Source organism: Mastigoproctus giganteus, chromosome 1, assembly GCF_048544385.1.
Source record: "Mastigoproctus giganteus isolate SK-2022 chromosome 1, ASM4854438v1, whole genome shotgun sequence".
NCBI classification, from domain to species: Eukaryota; Metazoa; Arthropoda; class Arachnida; order Uropygi; family Thelyphonidae; genus Mastigoproctus; species Mastigoproctus giganteus.
In genome coordinates, this window is record NC_143575.1 from 251,970,653 (window position 1) to 251,994,818 (window position 24,166).

The 24,166-nt window shown below is 35.2% G+C and overlaps 1 protein-coding gene across 5 annotated transcripts in view; it reads right to left on the reverse strand.

Moving 5' to 3' along the window:
* The window catches only part of LOC150091757 (uncharacterized), a 144,778-nt gene that overhangs the window by 110,020 nt on the left and 10,592 nt on the right, over positions 1 to 24,166 (reverse strand). For all 5 annotated transcript variants that reach the window (XM_090385585.1, XM_090385582.1, XM_090385581.1 and 2 more), the window contains 2 exons: positions 11,885 to 12,010; positions 1,017 to 1,214 (listed from right to left, as the gene is read on the reverse strand). In XM_090385585.1, the coding sequence (XP_090241711.1) occupies positions 1,017 to 1,214; positions 11,885 to 11,992 (306 nt within the window). In that variant the 5' untranslated portion in view covers positions 11,993 to 12,010. The remainder of the gene's footprint in view (positions 1 to 1,016; positions 1,215 to 11,884; positions 12,011 to 24,166) is intronic.

Consider the following 24,166-nt stretch of genomic DNA (forward strand, 5'->3'; position numbering starts at 1 on the left):
CACTATACAGAGTGCTCAATCAGCACTCTGTTTATTGCACCATGCATTGTTTTTTTTAAATTCTGGCTTTAAATTTGGCTTAGCTGTACTATCATTTCTCTGTCACTTATTTCATAAGTTGACCTGGGACCCTTTTTTGATAGAAAGGGTTTCTATAAACAGATGCAACTCTGGAATCTCTTACTCTGATGATGGGAATTTCCAATGCACAAGAGTGAGCTGTAAAGTAATCCTTCTTATTGCATAATTTTTGAATGGACAGAGATGCTCATAAATCAAAAAGGGAAAAAAAATATACCTGTAGATAAAAAGAAAGTCTTTAATTTGATATATACATAAATAAATTTTCTGTTTATACTCTGGGATGACCAAATAAGTTCAGAGAAGTTTACAAGATAGAGAGAATACAAGGACACTATACTGTATTTAGCAGTCACACAGTCTTGAACCACAGTCATTCAAAGCACATACACTTTTGTACCTTTGTGCTTACCCAAATGGCCACAGAGGCCTCTAAATACACCCTAGCTAACTCAACACATCTCATCTAGTGCTTAATAATAATATGCTATTCAAGTAATATTCCTTCAAAATCTAAAGGAATATTACTTGAATAACAGATATGACTTCGAATCTCTTCGAAGTCATATCTATTATCTTGAAGAGGAGGTTCTTTAAGCTTTGGGAACAAAAAAGTTGATTGGTGACAAATTTGAACTATAGGAAGGATGTGGAATAACTTCAAATCTCAGCAAAAAAAAAAAAAAAAATTCTTGCCAACACTGTAGGGCTGCAGCAAGGCATTGTTGATTTAAGTAATATTATTGTACTTCTAGGACTTACTCATTTGGTCTTATTTATTATTATTATTTATTTTTTTTTTTTGAGCTTGTCCAATGCCTCTACATGCCAGTAAATTAATTGTGGTCTCTTTTCAACTTAACTTTTGTAAAATATAAAAAAAAAAAAAATTCCAGTTCTGAATAATAAAACTTAACAATTATTCTTTAACTTACCATATCTTTTGCTTCAATATCTGCAACATGTTTTATTAATAACTCAACTATCTCCAAATGCCCTTCTTGTGCAGCAACATGAAGTGGTGTCCTATCTACTTTTGTTCGAGCATCTCGACTAATTCCAGCTCGTAATAAAACTTCTGCTGTTGTTAAATGCCCATACTGGGCTGCCATATGAAGGGGAGATGTACCTAACTAAAATGCAATTAAAAAATTGTAATTTTATTAGAATTTATCTAGCTGGAATTATATAAATTTTTATATAAAATGGTGGATGTTAAATGATTTGACATGTTTCTCATAAAAAAAAAAAAAAGGTATAAAAATATAACATTAAGTCCTAAACTAAATTGTTACGGTAAAATCTGCCTTTCAAATCAAATGATAACTCCTGTTTCAGCCTATCATCCATTTCAGTCTCTGTTAATATTTAACTTGTGAAGGATGTGAGCACATATGCACAGTGATTTTATCTTTTTTTTCTTTCTTTTTTTTTTTTTTTTTTTTAACTGATTCTTAATTCATTATATAATTTATATTAATCATGAGTTTTAAGCATTATTCAATTCTAAGTTTCTTTCAACAAGAAACAGAATTGAAAATGGTTGAACCATTCCTGTTGAAATCAAAACTAATATTTCTATATGATCAATTATTGCCATATTTAATAAATACTTATTAAATAAGTATCTAATAAATCATTTAATACATAACTCTTTTAATATATACTATTAAAATCATTTAATACATAACTCTTTTAATATATACTATTAAAATCATTTAACACATACATATTAAATTTGTATATATAATTATTTTTATATAAATACAATGATAATTTATATAATACAGAGTACAATGTGTACAGAAAGGATAAGAAGGGAAGAGGGGAGACTAGTTAAGAAACACATAAAATCAAAGGAAGTGCACCCAGCTGATATGGGTGGACAGTGCAGTGTTGAGTCAGTCTGGTGTGACATAAGCACTGGGAAAGCAAAACAGAGTAGAGTGTGTTATAGGCCTAATTACTCTAATGAACAATTGTACAGAGAAATAAAGTGGACCAGTAAATCACATTGTCTTATAATGGGGGATTTTAATTTGCCAGATATCAGCATTAGCACTAGTAGAGGCATACAACGCAAGAAAGCAAGCTTATGCAGCATCAGCCAAAAAAAAAAAAAAAAAAACTCTCTCCCATTTCACCCCTCTGTTCGTTCCAAATATCAGTCCAGCTCAGCCCTAAATTTATTTAAGTTATCAACTTCCACAACAAAAGATGGAAGTCTGTTCCACCAATCAACTACCCGCTGGCTAAAGGCAAACTTCCGCACATCTATCCTACAACTGTCTTTCCTCAATTTCAATTTATGCCCTCTCAGGTGATTATTCTGAGCAAGTTGTTGTTATTTGGTTTTTAGGAGCATTAGCAACTAAGACCATATTGCTCCGGGGGATATGCAGTGGTCATTCCCTGACCTTTCCGCATCCTCCGTATTTGGTGGTCACGGGCTTGAACCCCGGTCTAATCAAGAAGTGTGTGCTACGCACTGCTGCTCCTGCCCACCTGGCTACGGAGGTGCCCATTCTGAGCAAGAGGAAGAATCCTATCAGCATTGAGCATGCTCAAACCATTCAAGGCTTTCTACTCCTCAATCAGATCACTTCACAGGTGCCTAGTCTCCAGACACTATAATCTGCAAAACTTAAGCCTTTCTTCATAAGAGCAACCCTTTGTTCCATTCACTAATCTTGTTGCCCTTCTCTGTACTCATTCCAACAGCTCTATATCCTTCTTAAAATGAGGCCTCCAGACCTGTATACAGTACTCAAGGTGTGGCCTGACCATTGTCTTATACAAGAGGATAATCACCTTATCCCTGCTAAAAACATTCCTGTATATCATTGACAAGACACCATGAGCTACTCTTGCACTCTCTGCACAGCTCAGAAAACTTCATATCTGCCTTCACAATTAGCTCCCATTCTCTACCAATGTCAGTGTAGTACCACAGCGTTAATACATTACTCTGGGGCTACTGCTTCCCATATATAGTACTTTACATTTGTCAATATTAAACTTCATTTGCCACCTCTCAGCCCATCTGCTCAACTTTTCTAGATCCTGTTGCAGCAGTGTACTGTCATTAGTGTCCTTAACGACCCTGCCTGGGACTATTGACTGTGACGCACTAGCAAGGCTTTTGTGGATTTATTGGATGATTGTTTTCTGCAGCAGCAAGTTTGGGGGCATCCAAAGGGAGTAATACTCTTGATCTGATTATCAGTAGTGATTCTCATGCATTAAGAATATGCTGATAAAGGAACCACTAGGTGTCAGTGATCACAGTGTACTCATGTGGGATTTACTCAAAGAGATAACTATCATCAGGGGTAAGGGGAAGGGTTTTTGTGAGTGGTCTGAGGCAGCTTTTAAATTCTATACAGTGTGACCAACTAATGATATTACCAATAGCAGATTCTAAATGTGAAGCATTCGAAGAATTAACCTTGTACGCTACTAGGCTTTTTGTCCCAACTAAGAAATACTGTTCAAGGTTTAGGCCTAAATGGATGTCAGATGAACTAATGAGACATGTGGCAGAGAAGAAAAATGCATGAGATACATATTAATTAACAGGTGACACAGAAGCCTATATAAGCAAATATAAGCTGGTCTGTAATAAAGTCACAAAGGAGGTTAGGCAAGCAAAGGCAGATTACGAGAAATCTTTGGCAAAGGATGCAAAGAAAAACATCAAAGAGTTCTTTATTTATGTAAAGTCTAGAAGGAAGGAAGGGGATTGAATTGGATTGTTCAACTTGATATTGATGGTTCAACTGTTGATGATCCTGCTCAGGTAACTAACAAACTGAATGAGTATTTTGCATCAACATTTACACATGAGGAGTTATTCAGGGACGGGAATGCCAGGTGTATTAAACTGTGGCAGTGAACTAAATGATTTTGTAATAACTGAGAGCAAAATGCAGCAGAAATTGTTGAAAATAAACATAAGAAAGGCAAATGGGGTGGATGGGATTTATCCAGTTATATCAAAGGAGGCAGCAAAGGAAGTAGCAAACCCTTAGTCATAATTATGAGAGCTTCCTTGGACTCAGGGGAGGTACCCATGGACTGGAGATGTGCAAATGTGACCGCAATTCACAAAGGAGGATCAAAAGGTGACATAAGTAATTGTAGACCAGTTAATTTAACATCTGTTCCAGGGAAATTAATGGAGGCACTGGTTAAAGAAGCACTGCAGGATCATCTAGACAAGACTTCAGTTATAGCTCGGACACAGCATGGTTGTGTTAAGGGGAAGTCTTGTCTGACCAATTTGATTGGATACTATGATGTGGTCACAAAGGAACTGTATGCAAAGAGTAATTTTGATATCATATACTTGGATCTTAAGAAGACTTTTGATACTGTTGCACATGGAAGACTGCTGTACAAATTGAAGCAGTGTGGCATTAAGAGCAAATTGCTGGTATGGATAAAGGGATGGTTGAGTGAGAGAAGACAGAGAGTGATAATCAATGGACACTGCTTTTTGTGAATTAATGTTATTAGTGGAGTCCTGCCTGTTTCAGTGTTGGGCCCATGTTGTTTTCTGTATTTATTAATGATATTGATAAAGGTATATCAGGCTTAATGTCTGTTTGCAGATGAAGGTTGGCAGGAATTAATAAACACTAATGACAGTACATTACTGTAACAGGTTCTAGAAAAGTTAAGCAGATGGGCTGAGAGTTGGCAACTGAAGTTTAGCATTAGCAATAGCAGAGGCATTTGATGCAAGAAAGCAAGCTTATGCAGCATCAGCCAAAAAAAAAAAAAAAAAAAGTAACATAAATAAATAAAAATAACCACTTCCACTTCACCCCTCTGTTCGTTCGAAATACCTGTCCAGCTGAGCCTTAAACTTATTTAGGCTATCAACTTCCACGACAAGGGATGGAAGTCTGTTCCACCTACCAACCACCCGCTGGCTAAAGGCAAATTTCCGCACATCTATCCTACATCTGTCTTTCCTCAATTTGAATTTATGCCCTCTCAGGTGATTATTCTGAGCAAGAGGAAGAATCCCATCAGCATTGAGCATGCTCAAACCATTCAAGGCTTTGTACACCTCTATCAGATCACCTCGCTGGTGCCTCGTTTCCAGACACTGTAATTCGCAAAACTTAAGCCTTTCTTCGTAAGAGCACCCCTTTGTCCCATTCACCAATCTAGTTGCCCTTCTCTGTACTCGTTCCAGCAGCTCTACATCCTTCTTGAAATGAGGCCTCCAGGCCTGTATACAGTACTCTAGGTGTGGCCTGACCATTGCCTTATACAAGGGAATAATCACCTCCTTATCCCTGCTAGAAAAATTCCTATATATCATTGACAATACACCATGAGCTACTCTTGCAGTAACACTGACAAATGTAAAGTACTGCATATGGGTAGCAGTAACCCCAGAATAATGTATGAACTGTATTGCACTACACTCAGGGTGGTAGAGAACAAAAAGGACTTGCAGGTAATTGTGCAGTCAGATATGAAGTTTTCTGAACAGCAGGTGTTTGATTGCTGAAACAAACTTCCATTTGTCGTTGTAGAAGTTGACAGCTTAAATAAATTCAAGGCAGAACTAGACAAACATTTGGAGTGAATGGATGGGTGAAATGGGAACTGTTTTTTTTTTTTTTTTGCTGATGCTGTATAAGCTTGCTTTCTTGCATCATATGCCTCTACTAATGCTAATAATTACATATACTTTATATGCTGGAATATAAAGTAATTCTTGGTTCCAATCTTCCAAAACTTGTGGTAAATGACCTCTCGATAATGCAATGTAAATACCATGAGATAATTTTCCCTTAGCATTCAGCATTTCAAGTCTAAATTCAAACATACCTACTGCTGCTTTCTTAACAACAGTGATAGTATTCAAAATTTCCTCTATATTTTACTCTTATTCGACTCCTTCATTTAACAATTCATCCATGTACACATTTATTTTAATTTTACCATTATCATTTTTTGATTGGCTCGGTTTTGGTCCCCCACCATTGTTCTCAAACTTTTAAATAAACACAAAATAGTTTTGCACTTTCCTGATACTTGTTTTCCATGTCTTTCCCAAAATCTTACTAAGACTTATTTAGTCTCTTTTATGCTTAATTAGCTTATGCTTATTGTTTTAAGCATAAGCTTAATTAGCTTATGCTATTATGGTGAAATGTGTTCCCTTCACTGAAATCTTCAATCGTATAAAAAACAAATTTTCAGAAACTTCTCGGCATTTCTATTTACATATTACAATGATGAAAGGAAAAGGACCGATGGAAAGTGCAAGTGCTGGCAGTGCCAGGAAACAAAACAAAATTGATTTAGAAATGAAGATGAAAATGATTAAAAAGTACAAAGCAGGACACAGTTTGTCATCTATTGCAAGGGAATTAGGTCTCGCTGCTTCAACAGTGAATATTATTTTAAAGGACAGTGCACGTATAAAAGAATATGTCAAAGGATCAAGGCACTTAAAGATCAACAGTGATCACAAAACAGCGTTCAGGTGCTATATCGAAGATGGAACAGATGTTAATAATATGGATGGAAAATCAGATTCAGAAGCAAGTGCCCCTAAGTCCAATAGCCATTCAAGCAAAAGCAACAAGTATTTATAAAGATATTAAGGATAAGTACGGCGAACCCCAAGCCAAGTTGAAGGCAAGCAACAGGTGGTTTAATAGGTTCAAGCATCATGCTGGTTTCCAAAACATTAAAGTATGTGGTGAAGTCGCCAGTGCCGATTCTGCAGCTGTGGAGAAATTTTGTGATGTGTTGGAAAAAATTATTGATGAAGGCAGCTATTCAACACAGCAAATTTTTAATGTTGACAAGACTGCTCTGTATTAGAAAAAAATACCAGATCAAACATACATTGCCAAAGAGGACAATGCCAGGTTTCAAGGCTTCAAAAGATAGGGCCACACTCTTGCTTGGGGCTAATGCAATGGGAGATTACAGATTAGTACCACTGCTTGTATACCATTCAGGAAATCTTCGTGCATTTAAGGGCATCAATAAAGCCACCCTACCCGTGCATTTCTGATTGAACCAGAGAGCATGAATAACAATATCTCTTTGAGGATTGGTTTAAATGCTGCTTCATTGCTGAGGTCGAAAAATATTGTAAAGACAATGACGTTCCTTTCAAGATTTTGCTTCTATCAGGTAATGTCTTGGACATCCTACGCATCTAGATGATTTCAATTTGAAAATGAGAGTCATATTTCTACCGCCAAACATGACTTCACTCATCCAACCTATGGATCAGAATCTTCTTCTTCTTCTTCCAGTCACATAGCTCCCTGAGGAGCTGTTGTGGCCACCAACAAATTCCTCCAACTGCATAGATTGCGTGCTATACGAGCAGCATCACAAAGTGTCATGCCCAGAAGTTCACTGATCCCATTCTTCCACCTAGTTGCAGGTCTTCCTCTGCACCTCTTCCCCTCAGTTTTTCCTTCCATTATATCCTTCAAAACAGAAAGTTTTCCCTTCTTACTATATGACCAAAAAACTTGAGTTTTCTTTTGTTGATGCTATGAAGAAGAAGAATTTTAGGCCTGCTAATTTTATTCAATGCCCACTCATTTGTTCTTCAATCCAAGTAAGAAATAAGCAGTATTCTCCTGTAACACCACATTTGAAACACCTCAATTTTCTTCCTGTCAACTATTTTCAGATTCTATCCTTCACATCCATAGTGGCAACTGGAAAAATTAACAAATCAATGATTCTCAGTTTCGTCTTTAGGGGAAGATCATGATCTCTCCATAATTTTATCAGATCAGCGACCAACGTTTTAGCAATTGCCTGTTGTCAATTTACATTGTTTGAGCAGTCACTATTTTTATTTATTCTTGACCCTAAGTAATTAAATTCATCAACTTCTTCGATATCTTGTCCATTAACCTTCACTTTACTGGAATCGAGATTATCACCATAATTTTAGTTTTACACACATTCAGAAACAATCCTTTCTTCTTACTTGCTTCACATATTCTCCTTAGAGTTTCTTTAAGATGGTCCTTAGAATTACAAATTAGCACAGTATCATCTGCATAACAAAAGCTGTTTATCTTCAGTTCTCCAATTTTGATGGCAGTCCCTAAATCTTCCAAAGCTTCATGCATGATATCTTTGGCATAAAGATTAAAAAGGTGAGGTGACAAAATACAGCCCTGCCTGACACTGTTACCTATTGTGAAAAAGTCTGTGTTTCCCATGTTCGTTCTCACAGTTCCTTCCAGGAACAGACAGTGAGAAAAATTTTATGTTAAGAGACTTTTGTAAATCTTACAATATTTACCATGGCATCTTAAACATTAATAAGGCCTGGGCGGAAATTACTAAGAAGAAAATATGCCCACGGCACATAAAAGGCTTCAAAGGGTTTGAAAAAGACGAATCATATGAAGAGGTTACAGAGCTATTTCAGTTAGAGGTTGTTGCCAAAGACGTCGGAGGAATTAATAGAGGAAGAAGAGAAGGAATTATCTAACGAAGAACTTATTGCCTTGCAGGCAGTGATAGTGAAAGAAGAAAATGTTGACGAAGCTCAAGGTGAACCAAATGAGGAGCCAAGATGTTTCATCACCAGAGAGATGGCAATGGCAAGGTTTGTGAAGATTGATCCTGACAGCAAACGATTCTTACAAGTTAATAGAGGGGTGAATGATATGCTTGCTACAAAGAAATCTACCATGAAAAGGAAAAAGCCACCGTCCAGTCATCCATTAATATGTTCTTTCATAAGGTTGGGTGGCCAACTCCTTCTAAATCTCCACAGCCTTCAACCTCCGCAGCAGCGTGCTTATCAGCTGAAGGCGTATCTGCATCATTAGATTTTTTTTTTTTTTTTTAGATGCCTTGACAGAGGGCAAGATGCACTCTGAATCTACTGATTTGTGTTGCTTCCTTCATACCCATATGCAGTGCTTTTTTTTGTAAAAAAAAAAATAGGTTCCAGTACTCATTCTTTGCTATCAGGAAAAACTGAAAATTAAAAGGATATGAAAAGTACTCTAAAATTTTTCCCCCCCTGATATTGTTACTTTAGTAGTAATGTTTTTAGAATAAATACAAGAAATTAAGTATATTAACACAGTTTATTAAGCATAAATTTATTATCCAAGTATATAAAAAATAAGTAAAATGTAAGTAAAATAAGTAAAAATAATTTCATAAAAGTTTTTGTAGAATATTCCAAATTTTTATTAAGTTCTCATCTGACACCCTATGCTAACTTCTTTTCCTCCTCTTTGTATGTCAGATGCTGAATGATGTTTCCGAAGCAGCCACGAATCAACATACTTTGCTGGATCACAGCGGGTCAGCAGTGGCCCTATGGTTTTAAGAAACAGTAGTGAAGAAACTGTTTTTTTTCATCAATGAAGCACTGGTTGGGTTGGCGATCAGATTCATTTGTGAAAATCCTTGTTCACATTCACTTGGTGAAATTGGTATCGTACTCAGAGCGTTCATCAAATGCTTCAATTCTTTGGAAACCTTCTTATCAATTAGGTATCCCCGAAATCTACGAATTGCATTTAACTCTAATTGACAATTTTCTAATTTCATTTTCACCAAATGCCAACAACTCATATTTAGAAGGATTAATATCTTTATTGTCCTCGTTTTCCTTCTCTCATCATTGGTATTGTCACTAGTTCTTAAATTTCAATTTTTTCTTTTCTTTATTTTTTGAAACTGTCCAAAATGTTGGTGTCATTCGGATATTCAGGTACTGTGACCATGTAAACAGAGATAGGGAAAATTTTCGGAAAAATGTGGATAATGCATTTCCGCGAAACAACAGATGATTATTTGTTGCGGTAAAAGAAAATCACTTTTCTAATTCTCGAACAGGGTGCTTACAGTTGATTCATAGCGGTGTCCAACATACGGCCCGCGAGGAAAGTGAACTAAAACAGCATTTTAAATTTTGTTAGTTATCAAAAACATTTTTTAATTAAATGTTTTGTTCAGTAAATGTAATTGTATATTGTACTTAATAAAATTTTTGAATATTTTCAATTTTACTTTTAGATGCAACAAGATATGGAAAATTTAACACACTAAAGAAATCTAACTTTGAATTTTTTTGAATATGGCCTGGAAAAGGTTGGATGCCACTGCAATAGAAGGTGGACCAGAGCCCATTGGAAATAACCCTTGATCTGCTCACTCTTGGCTAGTGCGACTTCTCTGTACATGGGACAGTTGGTTGGATAGGTTTTACCAGGTACCACTAAGTATGCAATGCTAATCCCTTTACCTCTCTTAATTCATGCAGAAGGACTAACTGCCTGAATTGCCTGAAGGCTAGAAATGCGAACAGTGCGTACCAAGTTAATTCTCTCCTAATCCGTTCGTTATATGAAAATTTTATTCGCTCAACGGAAACTATTTTAAATGTAACTTCCAAGAGGAATTCAAAATAATTAAACAGAGGTCCGACTGAGTAATTTAGAATTATAAAAATGGTTATACAGTTTTATATAGAAAATATCTTAAATAGACAGTAAAAAAAAAAAAAAAAAAAAAAAAAAAATGCAAATTTAGTTAAGTCATTTTAAGCTTATTTGAATAGTAGGTACACATGTGAAAAAATTTATGGAATATTATAAATTTCGAAGTGCATTGCATCCAAATGTCACACATCACTGTTAATAAAGGTGCTGGTATGCTGTACCGTTCCAAAAAAAGCACTGCCTGTATGTTATCTGTTAGTGGTAAATGCAAAATGGGATTCATCAAACCATAGTATATATCAAATGCCGTAAACAGATGTTTGTTTTCAGATACAATACATTTAAAGAGTGAAATACAGCTGTGTAGACCCAACTGCTTAGTACTGGTTGATACTTTCTAGCATCAAAAGTGTTCAGATTTCACTTCCGTACTGCCATTTGATTTTTGCTTACACCACGGGGGAAAAAAGGTACTAATGCCAATTTTGGAATGTAATCTTCCAGTCTGTCTTATGCTTGTTGCTGCATGTTTCTCCAATCATTGGCTGCTTATTATAGATTCCTAATATAGGCTGAACTGATTTAGGTATCACCTCCACTCTTGGCCTTAAGGGTGTTTCAATAATTGTGACTAGTGAATGCCCTGACATCCATCCACTTTTCCCATCTACTCATCAGTAAAACATTATGACAAAGAGCCTGCTCAGCTTTGCTTGCAGATAATCTCATTTTCTTAAGTGGCAGGCTATTCCATTTAGTATTAACATTAAAATAATTAAATGATAATGGGCCAAAAAAAAATAATAATAAATAAATAAATAAAAATCCTCATTCACTCATACTTTCCCCATAACTAAAATGCCACTATCCAATTCCACTTTGAATTTTACACTAAATTCTTTGACTGCCATGGAAGTAATTTATTCCAGTGATCTATAACAGGCTGCACAGAGGTAAACTTGATGAGCTCCATCCTTTCTATTGCTTACTCTATCTTCCTGTTTGTGGCCCCTAGTTCTTGTTTCTCGTACCAGTGAAAATAGATCTCCTTCATTCATTTTGCTGCCCCTCTTCAGGGCCTTATATATATATATCTCAATCAGGACCCCTGCCTAAGATGCTTGTTGCCAAGATTTGCAGCCCACACCTTCTAAGCCTAATTTAGATTTAGCAGGAGATGTTTGCATATCAAGATGTCCTATTCTTTAATATTTTAGCAGGTAAAGTGTACTGAAATTAAGCAAAAATTAATAAAATACTTTATAAGTAACAGAAACTAAGTAATATGTTAAAAAGTTATTTGCTTGATATAATTTTATACCTACCCAATCAGTAGTAAACGGTGCCCCATTTGTCATTAGCTGCCTTACTTCATCAGTGTCTCCATGTTTGGCTGATTCTAAGAGTCTCTTTCCCAAGTCCACAAGGGACATTGTGGACTGTTCACCCTCCTAAAATTAAACAAGTATTGATTTCTCTTAGTCAATTTATCAATAGGGGTGTAACAGAAATCCTTACTTATCATTAAAAATTATGTTAATGGACTACAAATAAAAAAGTCTTCTTAAATGATTACCTTCAGATCATTTTTCCAAGACTAATGATAATATGCAGTGAGAATTTTATCCATTTGTTTTAAAAAAGCAGAAATTAAGATATAAAAAAAAATTATATCAAAACAAAACAACCTAGTGCTTTTCTGGAAAAATAAATTCAAAAATCCATATAAATACAAGGATCAGGCAATGTTTTATTTACCTGAAATGAACAAAGACTGGAAGAAAGCATCATGTAATACTAGGTTCTTTTGATGAACTAGCCCAATGATATGTAAACCGTGATCCATTCCACGGAGGTCCACAAGAATATGGTCCCCTTTACCATTTCTGGAATTTGAGATATCAATGATTATGTATTGAACAGGCTGCATACAGCCATAGAGACTTCATATTTTTAAACATGGAAGGGCAAGTTTAGAAATCAAGTTTTATTGCGAGTTTTATTGCAATCAATAAATTTATTTATTTATTGATCACAATAAAACAAAATGATATCTTATTCCAGGGGTTTACTGGTAAAGCTAAGAACAGAAGGGGGTCTAGAGTCAAAAAAAAGTCTGCATAACACTGAACTAGACAGTTGACTAATCCACTGTATTAACACAACAATATAATACTAGTAATATCAAGTTCACACACCCACTAGGTGGCTTTGAAGAGCTAGATAGCTTGATCCTGTTTTGGTCTATCCATTTGAGGCTATTTCTGATTCATATATTTGGAAAGTACTTGTGCTGCAAATTAGTTTCAGATGATGAGAAATCATTTAAAATTAAATAGAATCAAAGAACTATAACTAGAATCACAGAACCATTAAATAAAATCAAAGTAGCATGACTATGAGGGATATGGAGATACTTAAAATGGAAATAAATTCATATAACAATTTAGGTAAATAATTTACTGAATAATTAATTACAGCATCAAAATATATTCGCTGTATGAAATTCCTTATATATTTTCTTCCTATTTCTCTGTACATATCTGTACAAAGAGAATAATTTAGCATCTGATAATATTTACTCAATTTATGCTAGCTAGCAAAAATCAGGCAGCTATGTAGCAACAAACACAATACTCCTGTTTTTCATGCTATTTTGCATATAGTATCAAATTTTAAATAAGTGCACACTACAATTTATTTAACATTCAAAAATAAAATTTAGAAAGCTTATACATTATTCAAATACTTAAATGTATAAAAAATGAAATTTATTTATGATTACATTGGCCAACATGATTTTTACCTCCACTAATACACCAGCTGTTTTCAGTCAACTTTTATGCAGAGATTCATAAAATAATTCTTAAAATTTCACATCACATCACATCACAATTGATACATATTAGCATTAGCATTATGTAGAGGCACATGATGCAAGAAAGCAAGCTTATGCAGCATCAGCCAAAAAAATAAAAAATAAATAAAAATAAAACGCTCTCATTTCACCTCTCCGTTTGTTCCAAATACCTGTCCAGCTCAGCCTTAAATTTATTTAGGCTATCAACTTCCACAACAAAGGATGAAAGTCTGTTCCACCAACCAACTACCCGCTGGCTAAAGGCAAACTTCTGCACATCTATCGTACATCTGTCTTTCCTCAATTTGAATTTATGCCCTCTCAGGTGATTATTCTGAGCAGGAGGAAAAATTCCATCAGCATGCTTAAACCATTCAAGGCTTTAATTTGCAAAACTTAAGAAGCCTTTCTTCGTAAGAGCAACCCTTTGTTCCATTCACAAATCATGTTGCCCTTCTCTGTACTCGTTCCAACAGCTCTAAAGGTTTTTGTGTTTACTCATAATATGTCTATGTTATACAATTTAGGGAAGTAGATATGTTACTGATCTGTTGCATTACCGGCAAATAATAACGTCTGCATGTGCTCATAGACGGCAGTAATGTTCGGAGGGTTGATTGTCTGCCTTGCACCTCTCTCTCTATCTTTCAGTAATGGAAAGGCAATTGTGCAAGTACAAATAGTTTATCTACATATCTATTGCTCATTGTTTCTTTGTTTCTTCTGTGTTCTGCTTATTATTGCATTGTTAAAATGCTCAAGTAGAAGCAAAGGAAATGTCTGAATCCCACTGACAGTTTCTGATACATGTGTGGAGATGTTTTAAACAAAAACTCAGAGGAAGAAAATCTGCAGAATTACTAAATTCTTTGTACTTTGACTGCAAGATTGATGATAAGGACAAAATTCAGGCTCCATATACATGCTGTATTATCTGAATCCCAAATCTGAAGATATGGCTAATTTGGAAAATTAAAAGTATACCTTTTGCTATTCCTATGGTGGTGCAAGAACTACACAACCATATTGACAATTCTATTTATGAATTGATTTTACGAAAATTAGCGGGTCTCGACTACTCAATTTGTCTGTCCAACTGTCTAATAAAGTTTCGAGACTTTAGGACCTCCACATATTTTTTTACTCTATGTTCTATTTATGAATGACAAAAATATCAGGGATGTCCAGAAAAAGTAAACACAGCATCAAATATCCTAAATTTCATCTCTAATAAGGCCTGTTCCATATAATGAAGATCTGCTGATACCAGATCCCCCAAGACCATGGGATAAAAGTAAGCAGATGAATATAGTGAGGAGTCTTGTGTTTCAGACATTGCTGGACTCTCCACTTCAACTGATTTGAACTACCAAAAAGAAAATTATAACAAGCCACACTTAATTAAAACTTATTGATGAGTTTTAAACTTATTTAATGAGCAAACAGAACTCCTTGGTTGTAGGTTAAAGCAGTGGAAGTTACTTGACACAGGAATTAAAGTCACAGTATATTGAAAATATCACAGCTTTTTTCAAAATATTTTATTATGGGAGCTGGTATGTTTCTGTAAAGGTATCAGTAGTTTTCTGAATGAACTGGGTATTAAACATAATCCTAATGAACAGCATATATTTAATGATTCCTCAAAATTAAGTTTAAAACAGTTTTGTTGTCAGTCACTGGAACATTAGAAATAACAGACACCAAATTTCCTGTCATTTATGACAAGCAATGATGAAATATTTTTGAACTTGTTAAATGAAGAATTATTCTTCATCTTCTAAACTAAATAAACCAAAAATAGTTGCTAGAGGGATGGATTACAGATGAATCAGCTATCATATAAAAACTACCTGGTAATATCCCAAACTTAACACAACTGGCATTTTAACCATACTGATTTTGTTTTGTTTTGTTTTTTCAATCTAAAATCACTTATCTAAAATTTTACTAAGTTCTTAAAAACAAATTAGCTGGTAAAAGAATTAAAATAAATAAATGAAAATTGCTAAGTTCTAGTGACAAGTCAGTGCTCATTCAAACAATGTTCTAGGCATACACCACTGTTAAAACCTAATGCTTATGCTGCACCAGCCAAAAAAAAAGTGAAACAATAATAATAATAAAATTAAAGTCTATAAGTCAAAGCATTTGGACTCGAGGCATCAATGTGATGAACTGAATGCCAAAAGGGTGAACACATTTATTGGGTCACCCCACTGATACCCACCAAAAGGATCCACCCACATATGACAATTCACCACTGAAATGAAGTGAGCTGCAGCATCTGGGCGGGTCCCTTGCAGTGAACTTTCATAGTGGAGGGAATTCCTTAGAGTAAGATCTTCATGGAATTTGAAAATTTTTAAAAATTAAAATTTTGTACATAAATGTTTTAAAATATTAAATTTGACTTTACTGCCCAACAGGGGGCAGAAATGAGATTTGTGAGGACCATAGCCAGAAAGAAAAGACGTGACAAAATCAGGAATGATGTGATTAGGGAGAGAATTCAGGTTGAAAAACTCCAAAATAGGATTGAAAGGTCCCGTTTGAAATAGTTTGGACAGGTCAAGAGGATGAACGAGAGGTGTTTGCCAAGAAGAATGTTTGATTTACAATTAAGGGACAAAAGACCAAGGGAGAGACCAAGAATGAGATGGCAAGACATGATAAAGACCGATGTCATTAAGAGAGGAGGAAATTGGAGTGAAATCAATGACGGAGAGAAGTACACGGACAGGGCATGGTGGCGAGGCTTCATACATCGGCTTTCTAAATTTCATAAATTTCTTTCTAATTGTAAAGCAGTGGATAACTGGCAGATATTACCTCACACTCCACAACTCATCTTGGCAGTCTAGTCACAGGTCATTCAACAATGAATATGCAAACAGTGAACTCTACTGAACAAACACAAATTACTACTACTGGTCATTACTAATGATTCCAGGCAAAACAGTAAAATTAAAAATGAAAGCCCCATCCTCCATTTCATTCAGAAGAGAAATATAAGAAAACTGCAAAAAAAAAAAAAAAAAAAATTAAATATAGCAAAGCAGGCATATAACGTCATATTATGAAAAGCCAAGCATAATACAACAAATTGACAATAACAATCCACAGCATTTCTAAAAACTGCTAAACAAGAAGCTGTTGTATCTGTACATAAATAATGAAATAATTATTAGCTCTGCACAAATTGAAAAGTCCGCAGCCTGAGTATGAAGGATTTATTTGAGAAGTCTGGTAACATGCTACTTTTTCAACACAGTCCCCTTTGGAGTCAATACACTTTTGCCACCAATGCTGCAATGCCTTGAGTCCAGCTGTGAAGAAAGTTTCCTCTTGGGCTTTCAATAATGCATCCACTGCAACAATAATGTCACTGTCTGTGGGAAAAATGGATGCCAACCAGGTATTTTTTCAAATTAGGAAATAGGTGAAGGTCCAATGGTCACAGATCTGGTGAATATGGGTCCAAGATTTCAAAGCTGCACTCAAATCTCTCATTACCATGGCTGCACTGCAGCCATGGCAATGAGAGACTTGAGCAGGCACAAGTGAACAAGTAACTTATGAACAAGACTTCTTTGTTGAGTTTCCCCTTGGTGTTTGGTCTTTGATGTTTTCACACAAACTCCTCACAAGGTATGCATAATATGCTCCTGTGACTGACCCTTCTGAAGGTAATCCACTAGCAAAACTCCATCAACATCCAAAAAAACCAATGCCATCGCCCTAACAGCAAAAGGAATCGACTTGGCTTTCTTTGCAGGAGGTTAAGAGCTGTTTCCACTGTTTGGAATGCTCCTTAGTCTCTGGCTGAAAGTGATGGACCCATGTCTCATCCATGGTCACAAACTTACCAGAAAATTTGTTCAATCAGATTGAAAATGATACAAATGTTCACTTGACTTTTGTCAAGTGGGATTTTGATCTGCTGTCAACAACTTTGGGACCTACCGTGCTAACACCTTTTTTCATGACAAGAACAAAAAAATTCATCTCATCTGATTGTGCATACTGTGGTATACACAATCAGATGAGATGAATTTATTTGTTCATTTTGAGAATTCCTTAGAAAGGAACACATAACAATGGTATGGCCAAGTAAGTTTTTTTTCTGGAATTTGCCTTTTTAAAAGAGGAAAAAATGCAAGACTTATCTTTTTGCTGAATTGCTATTATTATTTTTTTAGAATACTAACAGTGGCTTTATTAGCTTTTAAGTTCATTTGGAAAATTTACATTATTTAATATTTTAAATTTTGCTTCCAAGCAGGACAATCTGGCTTTGAGATTTGATTCATTTAAGAGCCTGAAATAAGGTTGCAATTTCTATATGTAGAATGAATTCAAGTGGACAATACACAAATTCCAATAGATCTCACAAGTATTAAAAAGTATTTTCTTAAAATCTATACCTTTCTCACCATTGCCAGATCAATTTTGATCAGCCACATTACTCTATTAAGGGCTTTCCTGACGTTGGCACAAATGCTGTTCAAAAGAAATCTTGACATCTAATATAACACCAAAGAATGTAATACAGGATAATGGACTGAGCAATTCTTGATTTACTATAATATTAATGGCAACAGGATGTCTAGCAAGACCAAAGTAAATATATATTGAGTAAGATATGTATTTGAACACCTAATTTAAAATAACTTGATAACTCAAAACTTTTTGCTTGAAAACACAATTGGTTTCAACAATCTTTCAGCATGAATGGTTTAACTTCATTTAATCAACACAAGAGGGGAATTTCATTAGTAATATGCCATCTGCATATTATGTAATTAATTCCTTATATTTGGCAAGAAAAAGTAACAAAATTGCTAAAAATAAGACTGCCAATAAGGATCCCCCCCCACTTCCGGGGAATGCCTACTTTTACATCTTGAATACAAGAACATATGGTTTTAAAAGAATAGCATTAGCAGAGACATATGATGAAAAAAAGCAAGCTTATACAGAATCAGCCAAAAAAAAAAAAAAAAAAAATCATTTCAAACACCATTCCCTCTAAAAGTTTGTTCAGTTCTTCTTTGAATTTATTTAAGCTATCAACTTCCATAATTACAGATGGAAGTTTGTTCCAACAATCAACTACCTACTGGCTAAAGGCAAATTTCCACACATCTATTCTACAACTCTTTCCTCGATTTGAATTTATGCCCCCTCAGGTTTGTAATATGAGCAAGAGGAAGAATCCCATCAACATTGAGCCTGTTCAACCCATTCAAGGCCTTATAGACCTCAATCAGGTTACCTCATGGGTGCCTAGTATCCAGACTTAAGAACTTAAGCCACATTCTTGGTAAGAGGACCTCTTCGTTTCCCCCTCACTAATCTTGCTGTCTTTCCCTGTACTTGTTCTAGCAATTCTACATCTAAATGAGGCTACCAGATCTGTACGCAGTACTCAAGGTGTGGCCTGCCTTTGCCTCCAGGAATGCATCCACTCCTTATCCCCTACTAGCAAAATTTCTGTATATCATTGACAAGACCCCATGACCTGCTCTGGCAGGCTGTCTGCACTGCTCAGAAAATTTCATATCTGATTGCACAATTACCCCCATATCTTTTTTATTCTCTACCACCCTGAGTGTAGTACCACATAGCTGGTATATTTCTCTGGGGTTACTGCTACCCATATGCAGTATTTTGCATTTATCAATGTTAAATCAATGTCAATGTCACTTCAGTTGCCACTTCTCAGTACATCTGTTCAACTTTTCTAGATCCTGTTGCAGTAGCATACTGTCATTAACAACCCTGCCAACATTTGTATCACCTGCAAACTTGGACATTAAGCCTCATATACCTTCATCAATATCATTGATAAATAACATTAGTCCATGAAGAGCAGTGTCTATTGATTACCACTCTCTGTCTTCTCCCACTCAACCACCCTTGCAACAACTTGCCCTTAATGCCACACTGCTCCAATTTATACAGTAGTCTCCCGTATGCAACAGTATCAAAAGCTTTCCTAAAATCCAAGTATATGATATCAAAATTATTTTTTGCATCCAATTTTGTGATCACATCATAGTATCCAATCAAATTGGTCAGACAAGACTTCCCCTTAACAAACCTATGAGGTGTCGGAATTATTACTGCAGTCTTGTCTAGATGACTCTGCACTGATTAAACAGAGACTCCATTATTTTCCCCTGAACAGAAGTTAAACTAATTGTCTGTAATTACTTGTGTTACCCTTTGTGAATTGGGGATACATTAAGAATAATTAAGATCTTGATCTGAACACCAAATTTAAAGTAACTTGATAACTCAAAATTTTTTTGCTTGAAAGCACAATTGGTTTAATCTTTCAGCATGAATGGTTTATTCATTTAATCAATACGAGAGGGGAATTTCTTTAGCAATATGTCATCTGCATATTATGTAGTTAATTACTTATACTTGGCAAGAAAAGGTAACAAAATTGCCAAAAATAAGACTACCGATAAGGATCCCCTCCCTCGGGAATGGCTACTTTTACATCTGGAATACAAGAACCAGTATGGTCTTGAAAGAATAATTTTCTTTTTGTCACAATCAACTGAAGCGCAGAGAGCAGAGTTGTGAAGCAAATGTAATAACTGCTTAGCTTGCACAAAACAAAATTGGAGCTAATATCAAAATATCATGTGAAAGTCATTTAAACTATGCTCTGCATCCCACTCTCTGACTCCCTTCTGTGCTTTACTGTATACACCAATAACAATGTCTATATTATAACAAGCAAACATTATTCTGGTGAAATTTCAAAAATTCATACTATATGCCAATTCATCTTTAAAGAGCACATACTCTGTCTACACACCAAGGGCTCGAAGGCATTTTTTGAATTGAGCTTGATCTGTATAAAAACCACAACAGAGAAAACTTATCAGGAAATATATAATTTCTTATTTTGTCTCAGTGCAAACTATGTTGCAATGATTTGTCAGCTTCGCCCCAGAATTATCAAAGTCCTCAGTCTCGAAAAACCTTGGAGACTCAAGCCCTCATATGGGCCAAACTGATGAAAAAACTTGCCCTGTAACCGCCAGCTCCAATAAAGACTATACTTAAAAAATCTGATATAATCATTCTCAGTGCATAACGCCACATACAGAAAATGAAAACATTCCTCAACCCTCTCCACACCATGACATAATGACTTAAGCATCTAGAACACTGTAGGTTGGAGAGTCACAAAAAAAAACTTTAAAGTCTCCTCCTTCCTATTACTTTGAACCAACCTGAAGTGTCTAGTTTCGAAAGCGATTCTCAAATATCATGCTTCACACATTAAATATCATGAGGATTAATTCAGAACTGTGGTTCTAAACTCCCAATTACAGAGCAGCCACTATGTGAGTAGTGGCTTTAGGCTATCATAAATTACATTAGTAATTCACAAGAGCCTAAAGATACACAAAAAGTATCCTTCCAGTTTATGGCATATTTAACTATTGTAATCCATGTTATTGAAAGATAATTTAGACTTCCTCCTAAAAGTCAACATCACTCAGTCTTTTGTAAACTTAACTTTAGAGCATTTTATTTTCTGCAGCTGATTTTTAAGTTTTTAAGCCAAATACTATATCCTCTTTTGTAAAACTACCCATCTCATTGTCAACCCACTAACAGATGTTGGCTGCACCTGGTCATTAATACTGATTTTAAAGGAGATTTCAGAAATTTTTAATTGAAAAATTGAAACAAAAACTTTTCTTTAAAGGTAAGCAAGTTATCAAGTGGAGAGTAGCTTTAGAAAAAAAATTAACTTTGAATAATACCCTTACTAATATATTAAATATAAGTCCCTTCTACTAGACTAGTGAAAAATAATGAACTATGAATAATCTGCTGTATTTGGTCTAAGTTAACAATCAAGTGGTATGGAAGTAGAACTTCTATTTAAACACAAAACTGTTATGTGCACCTTTAGCCTCTAGAATTGGGCTGCTTGCCCTATAGAGTACAATACTATAAGATTACAGGGGAATATTTCAATGCAAAAATTAAGTGTCAGGCAAAATTATAAATTCTACCCCCATGCCAAATTGCCAAGCAGCCCACATGATCTATAACAATCATACCAAACAGCTATCAGGGGATCCCCTGCAGCGGCGGGCACTGTTTTTATCCTGTAGGTTTACAACCAACTACGCGATACATACAATTTTAAGACAAAAATGTAAAACCAAATTCCTGAGTCTTCCGCCTCAACACCACCCAAATGTCCAAAGCTTGATTGATTGTTGTTGTTGTTATTTGGTTTTTAGGAGCATTAGCAACTAAGGCCATATTGCTCTGGGATATGCGGTGGTCATTCCCTGACCTTTCCACATCCTCCGTATTTGGTGGTGACGGGCTCGAACCCCGGTCTAATCAAGAAGCATGTGCTATGCGCTGCTGCTCCTTCCCACCTGGCTACGGTGGCGGCAAAAAATGTCCAAAGCAAGACACCCTTATAGTGTGGCTGTGACTGCTACCCTTGTATGCTGCTGTGTGCAAAAGGCCAAAGTTTGATACATGTGGTTGGGTTAGTCCTTATTCGGTGATAGAGACATGATTTCTTTTCCAATAAACTGTAATATATTTATGGCTTTTCAATCTCACAATAGAGCCAAATTGACTACTTGTAGTCAATTTGGCTCTGTTGAGATAAAATTTTCATGGCAAATTTTCATTCATTTAGAAATGTCAAATTGAATAGTACTCTAGATGAGATAGATGATTAACTGACAGCATGGTAAGGAGCAAAATAGGAATATCAGGCTGCTGGACAACTCACTTACTCTTTATACTGGTATCACGAAACTGACCTCAGAATACAAGAAATTTAACTGGTAACCGGGAATAACAGCGATTTTGTCACTCACGTGCACACTCAATTAATGGGGGGAAAAGTTACCACATTTATAACCTTGAAAATTGGCAAGGAGAAATTCAGATTGTTCACTTTTTGATGCCTTATTTTCAATCTTTTATGAATATAACTGTGAAAAATCCATTTTTTATATTAAAAAATATATTTTTAATTATTTTTTGAAAATAAAACACCTTTGCAGCACTTTAGACATGCTTTTTATCCTTTCTTATTTGTGAGATTTAAATATTATCACCTTATTACTTTTGAATGACAATGAGCAAAATGTCATCAGAAAAATCTACACTCTTCAACAACTGTATGACAGCCAGACTCTGCCATGATACAAAGCCTGAGTGTAACAATTGGATGTGCTACTATAAAGCATAAAGAGAAAGGACTTCGATAATTGGATGCAAGAGATGTGTGCTAATTTTAAATTCATTTTCAGCACGTGCATATAATTACTGAGAATAAGTTTAACTTGGTCCTGCATTTTCACTTTTAGTGCAATAACTAACAAAGATTTCTGAAATTTTCATGGCAAAATCAAAGAAAACACTTTCAATGAAAGGTATTGAGAGTTTCAACTGTGCAGATCGAGTAGACAAAGAGCATGACATCTCAGAAGTTTGTATGGTGATCTTGAAGACCCTGTAAACAGGCCTATGGTAAAAACACTGGCACTGCACAGCATCGGCTGCCTTTGAGTTTATTGTAAACAATCAAACCTAGACCACAATAGTAAAAGTACACTTTTTTTCTCTTCAACTCATCTCATTAGAGACATTGTTAAAAATATATATTTATGGGATCAACAAAACTTAATGACTGGGAAACTGAGTAGTGATCTGAGTATACAACCAACATTATGTACTATAAATGGCTAAGTCTGTGATTTAGTAATGTTTATATAAAAATTTTAAATAATTTTTTTAAAAACCTAGCAGTGTATTACGTGACCATTTTAATATTTTAAATTTAGTATAAGCATTTTTATGAAATTCTTTCTGGGGGTGAGGAGAGTAATTTATTCCTCAGAAAGTTAACTTTTTAAATATTTTCCTAACCTACAAGCTATTTTCTGTGCACCTATCTTATCTTAGCAAACTAAGACATGTGCAATGAAAACCTAAAATTTAAATAAACGCACCATGTGATTTAACATTATGACTATCAAAGGTCTGGAAATCAACGACATTCATGACAGTTTCAGCTCACTAAGATGAGAATGATATTTGCTAAGTATATATAAAAACCCGTGATGCAATGAAATTACTATTCATATTGATCATGGCTCTAGGAAAGAGCAGTGGAAGCTATTCTAGCTGTTGTAGCACATAATAAATTAAAAATGAATTACCATAATAAATTTAAAAAAGTCTCAAAAAAAAACACCTAATCTGGTTATGACCAGTAACACTGTTTCAAATTTGTTCTTTTCGAAACTGGGCTGCCGAAAATACAAGGTTGAGAAACACTGACATATAACATTAATCAGGCCCCTCCGTAGCCAGGTGGGAAGGAGCAGCAGTGCGTAGCACATGCTTCTTGATTAGACCGGGGTTCGAGCCCGTCACCACCAAATACGGAGGATGCAGAAAGGTCAGGGAATGGCCACTGCATATCCCGGAGCAATATGGCCTTAGTTGCTAATGCTCCTAAAAATCAAATAACAAACAAACAACAATAACATTAATCTTAAGCATTTCTTTTTTTTTAACATTACAATGTTGGTAATAATATCAATTTAATGCAAGTTTTTATTTTATTATAGTATCTTGGCAGAAATTATGGCTCATGTCATTCACAGCAACCTCTTTTACCAATAACTGGCACTCAATATCCAGATGTGACACTAAAACCTTATTA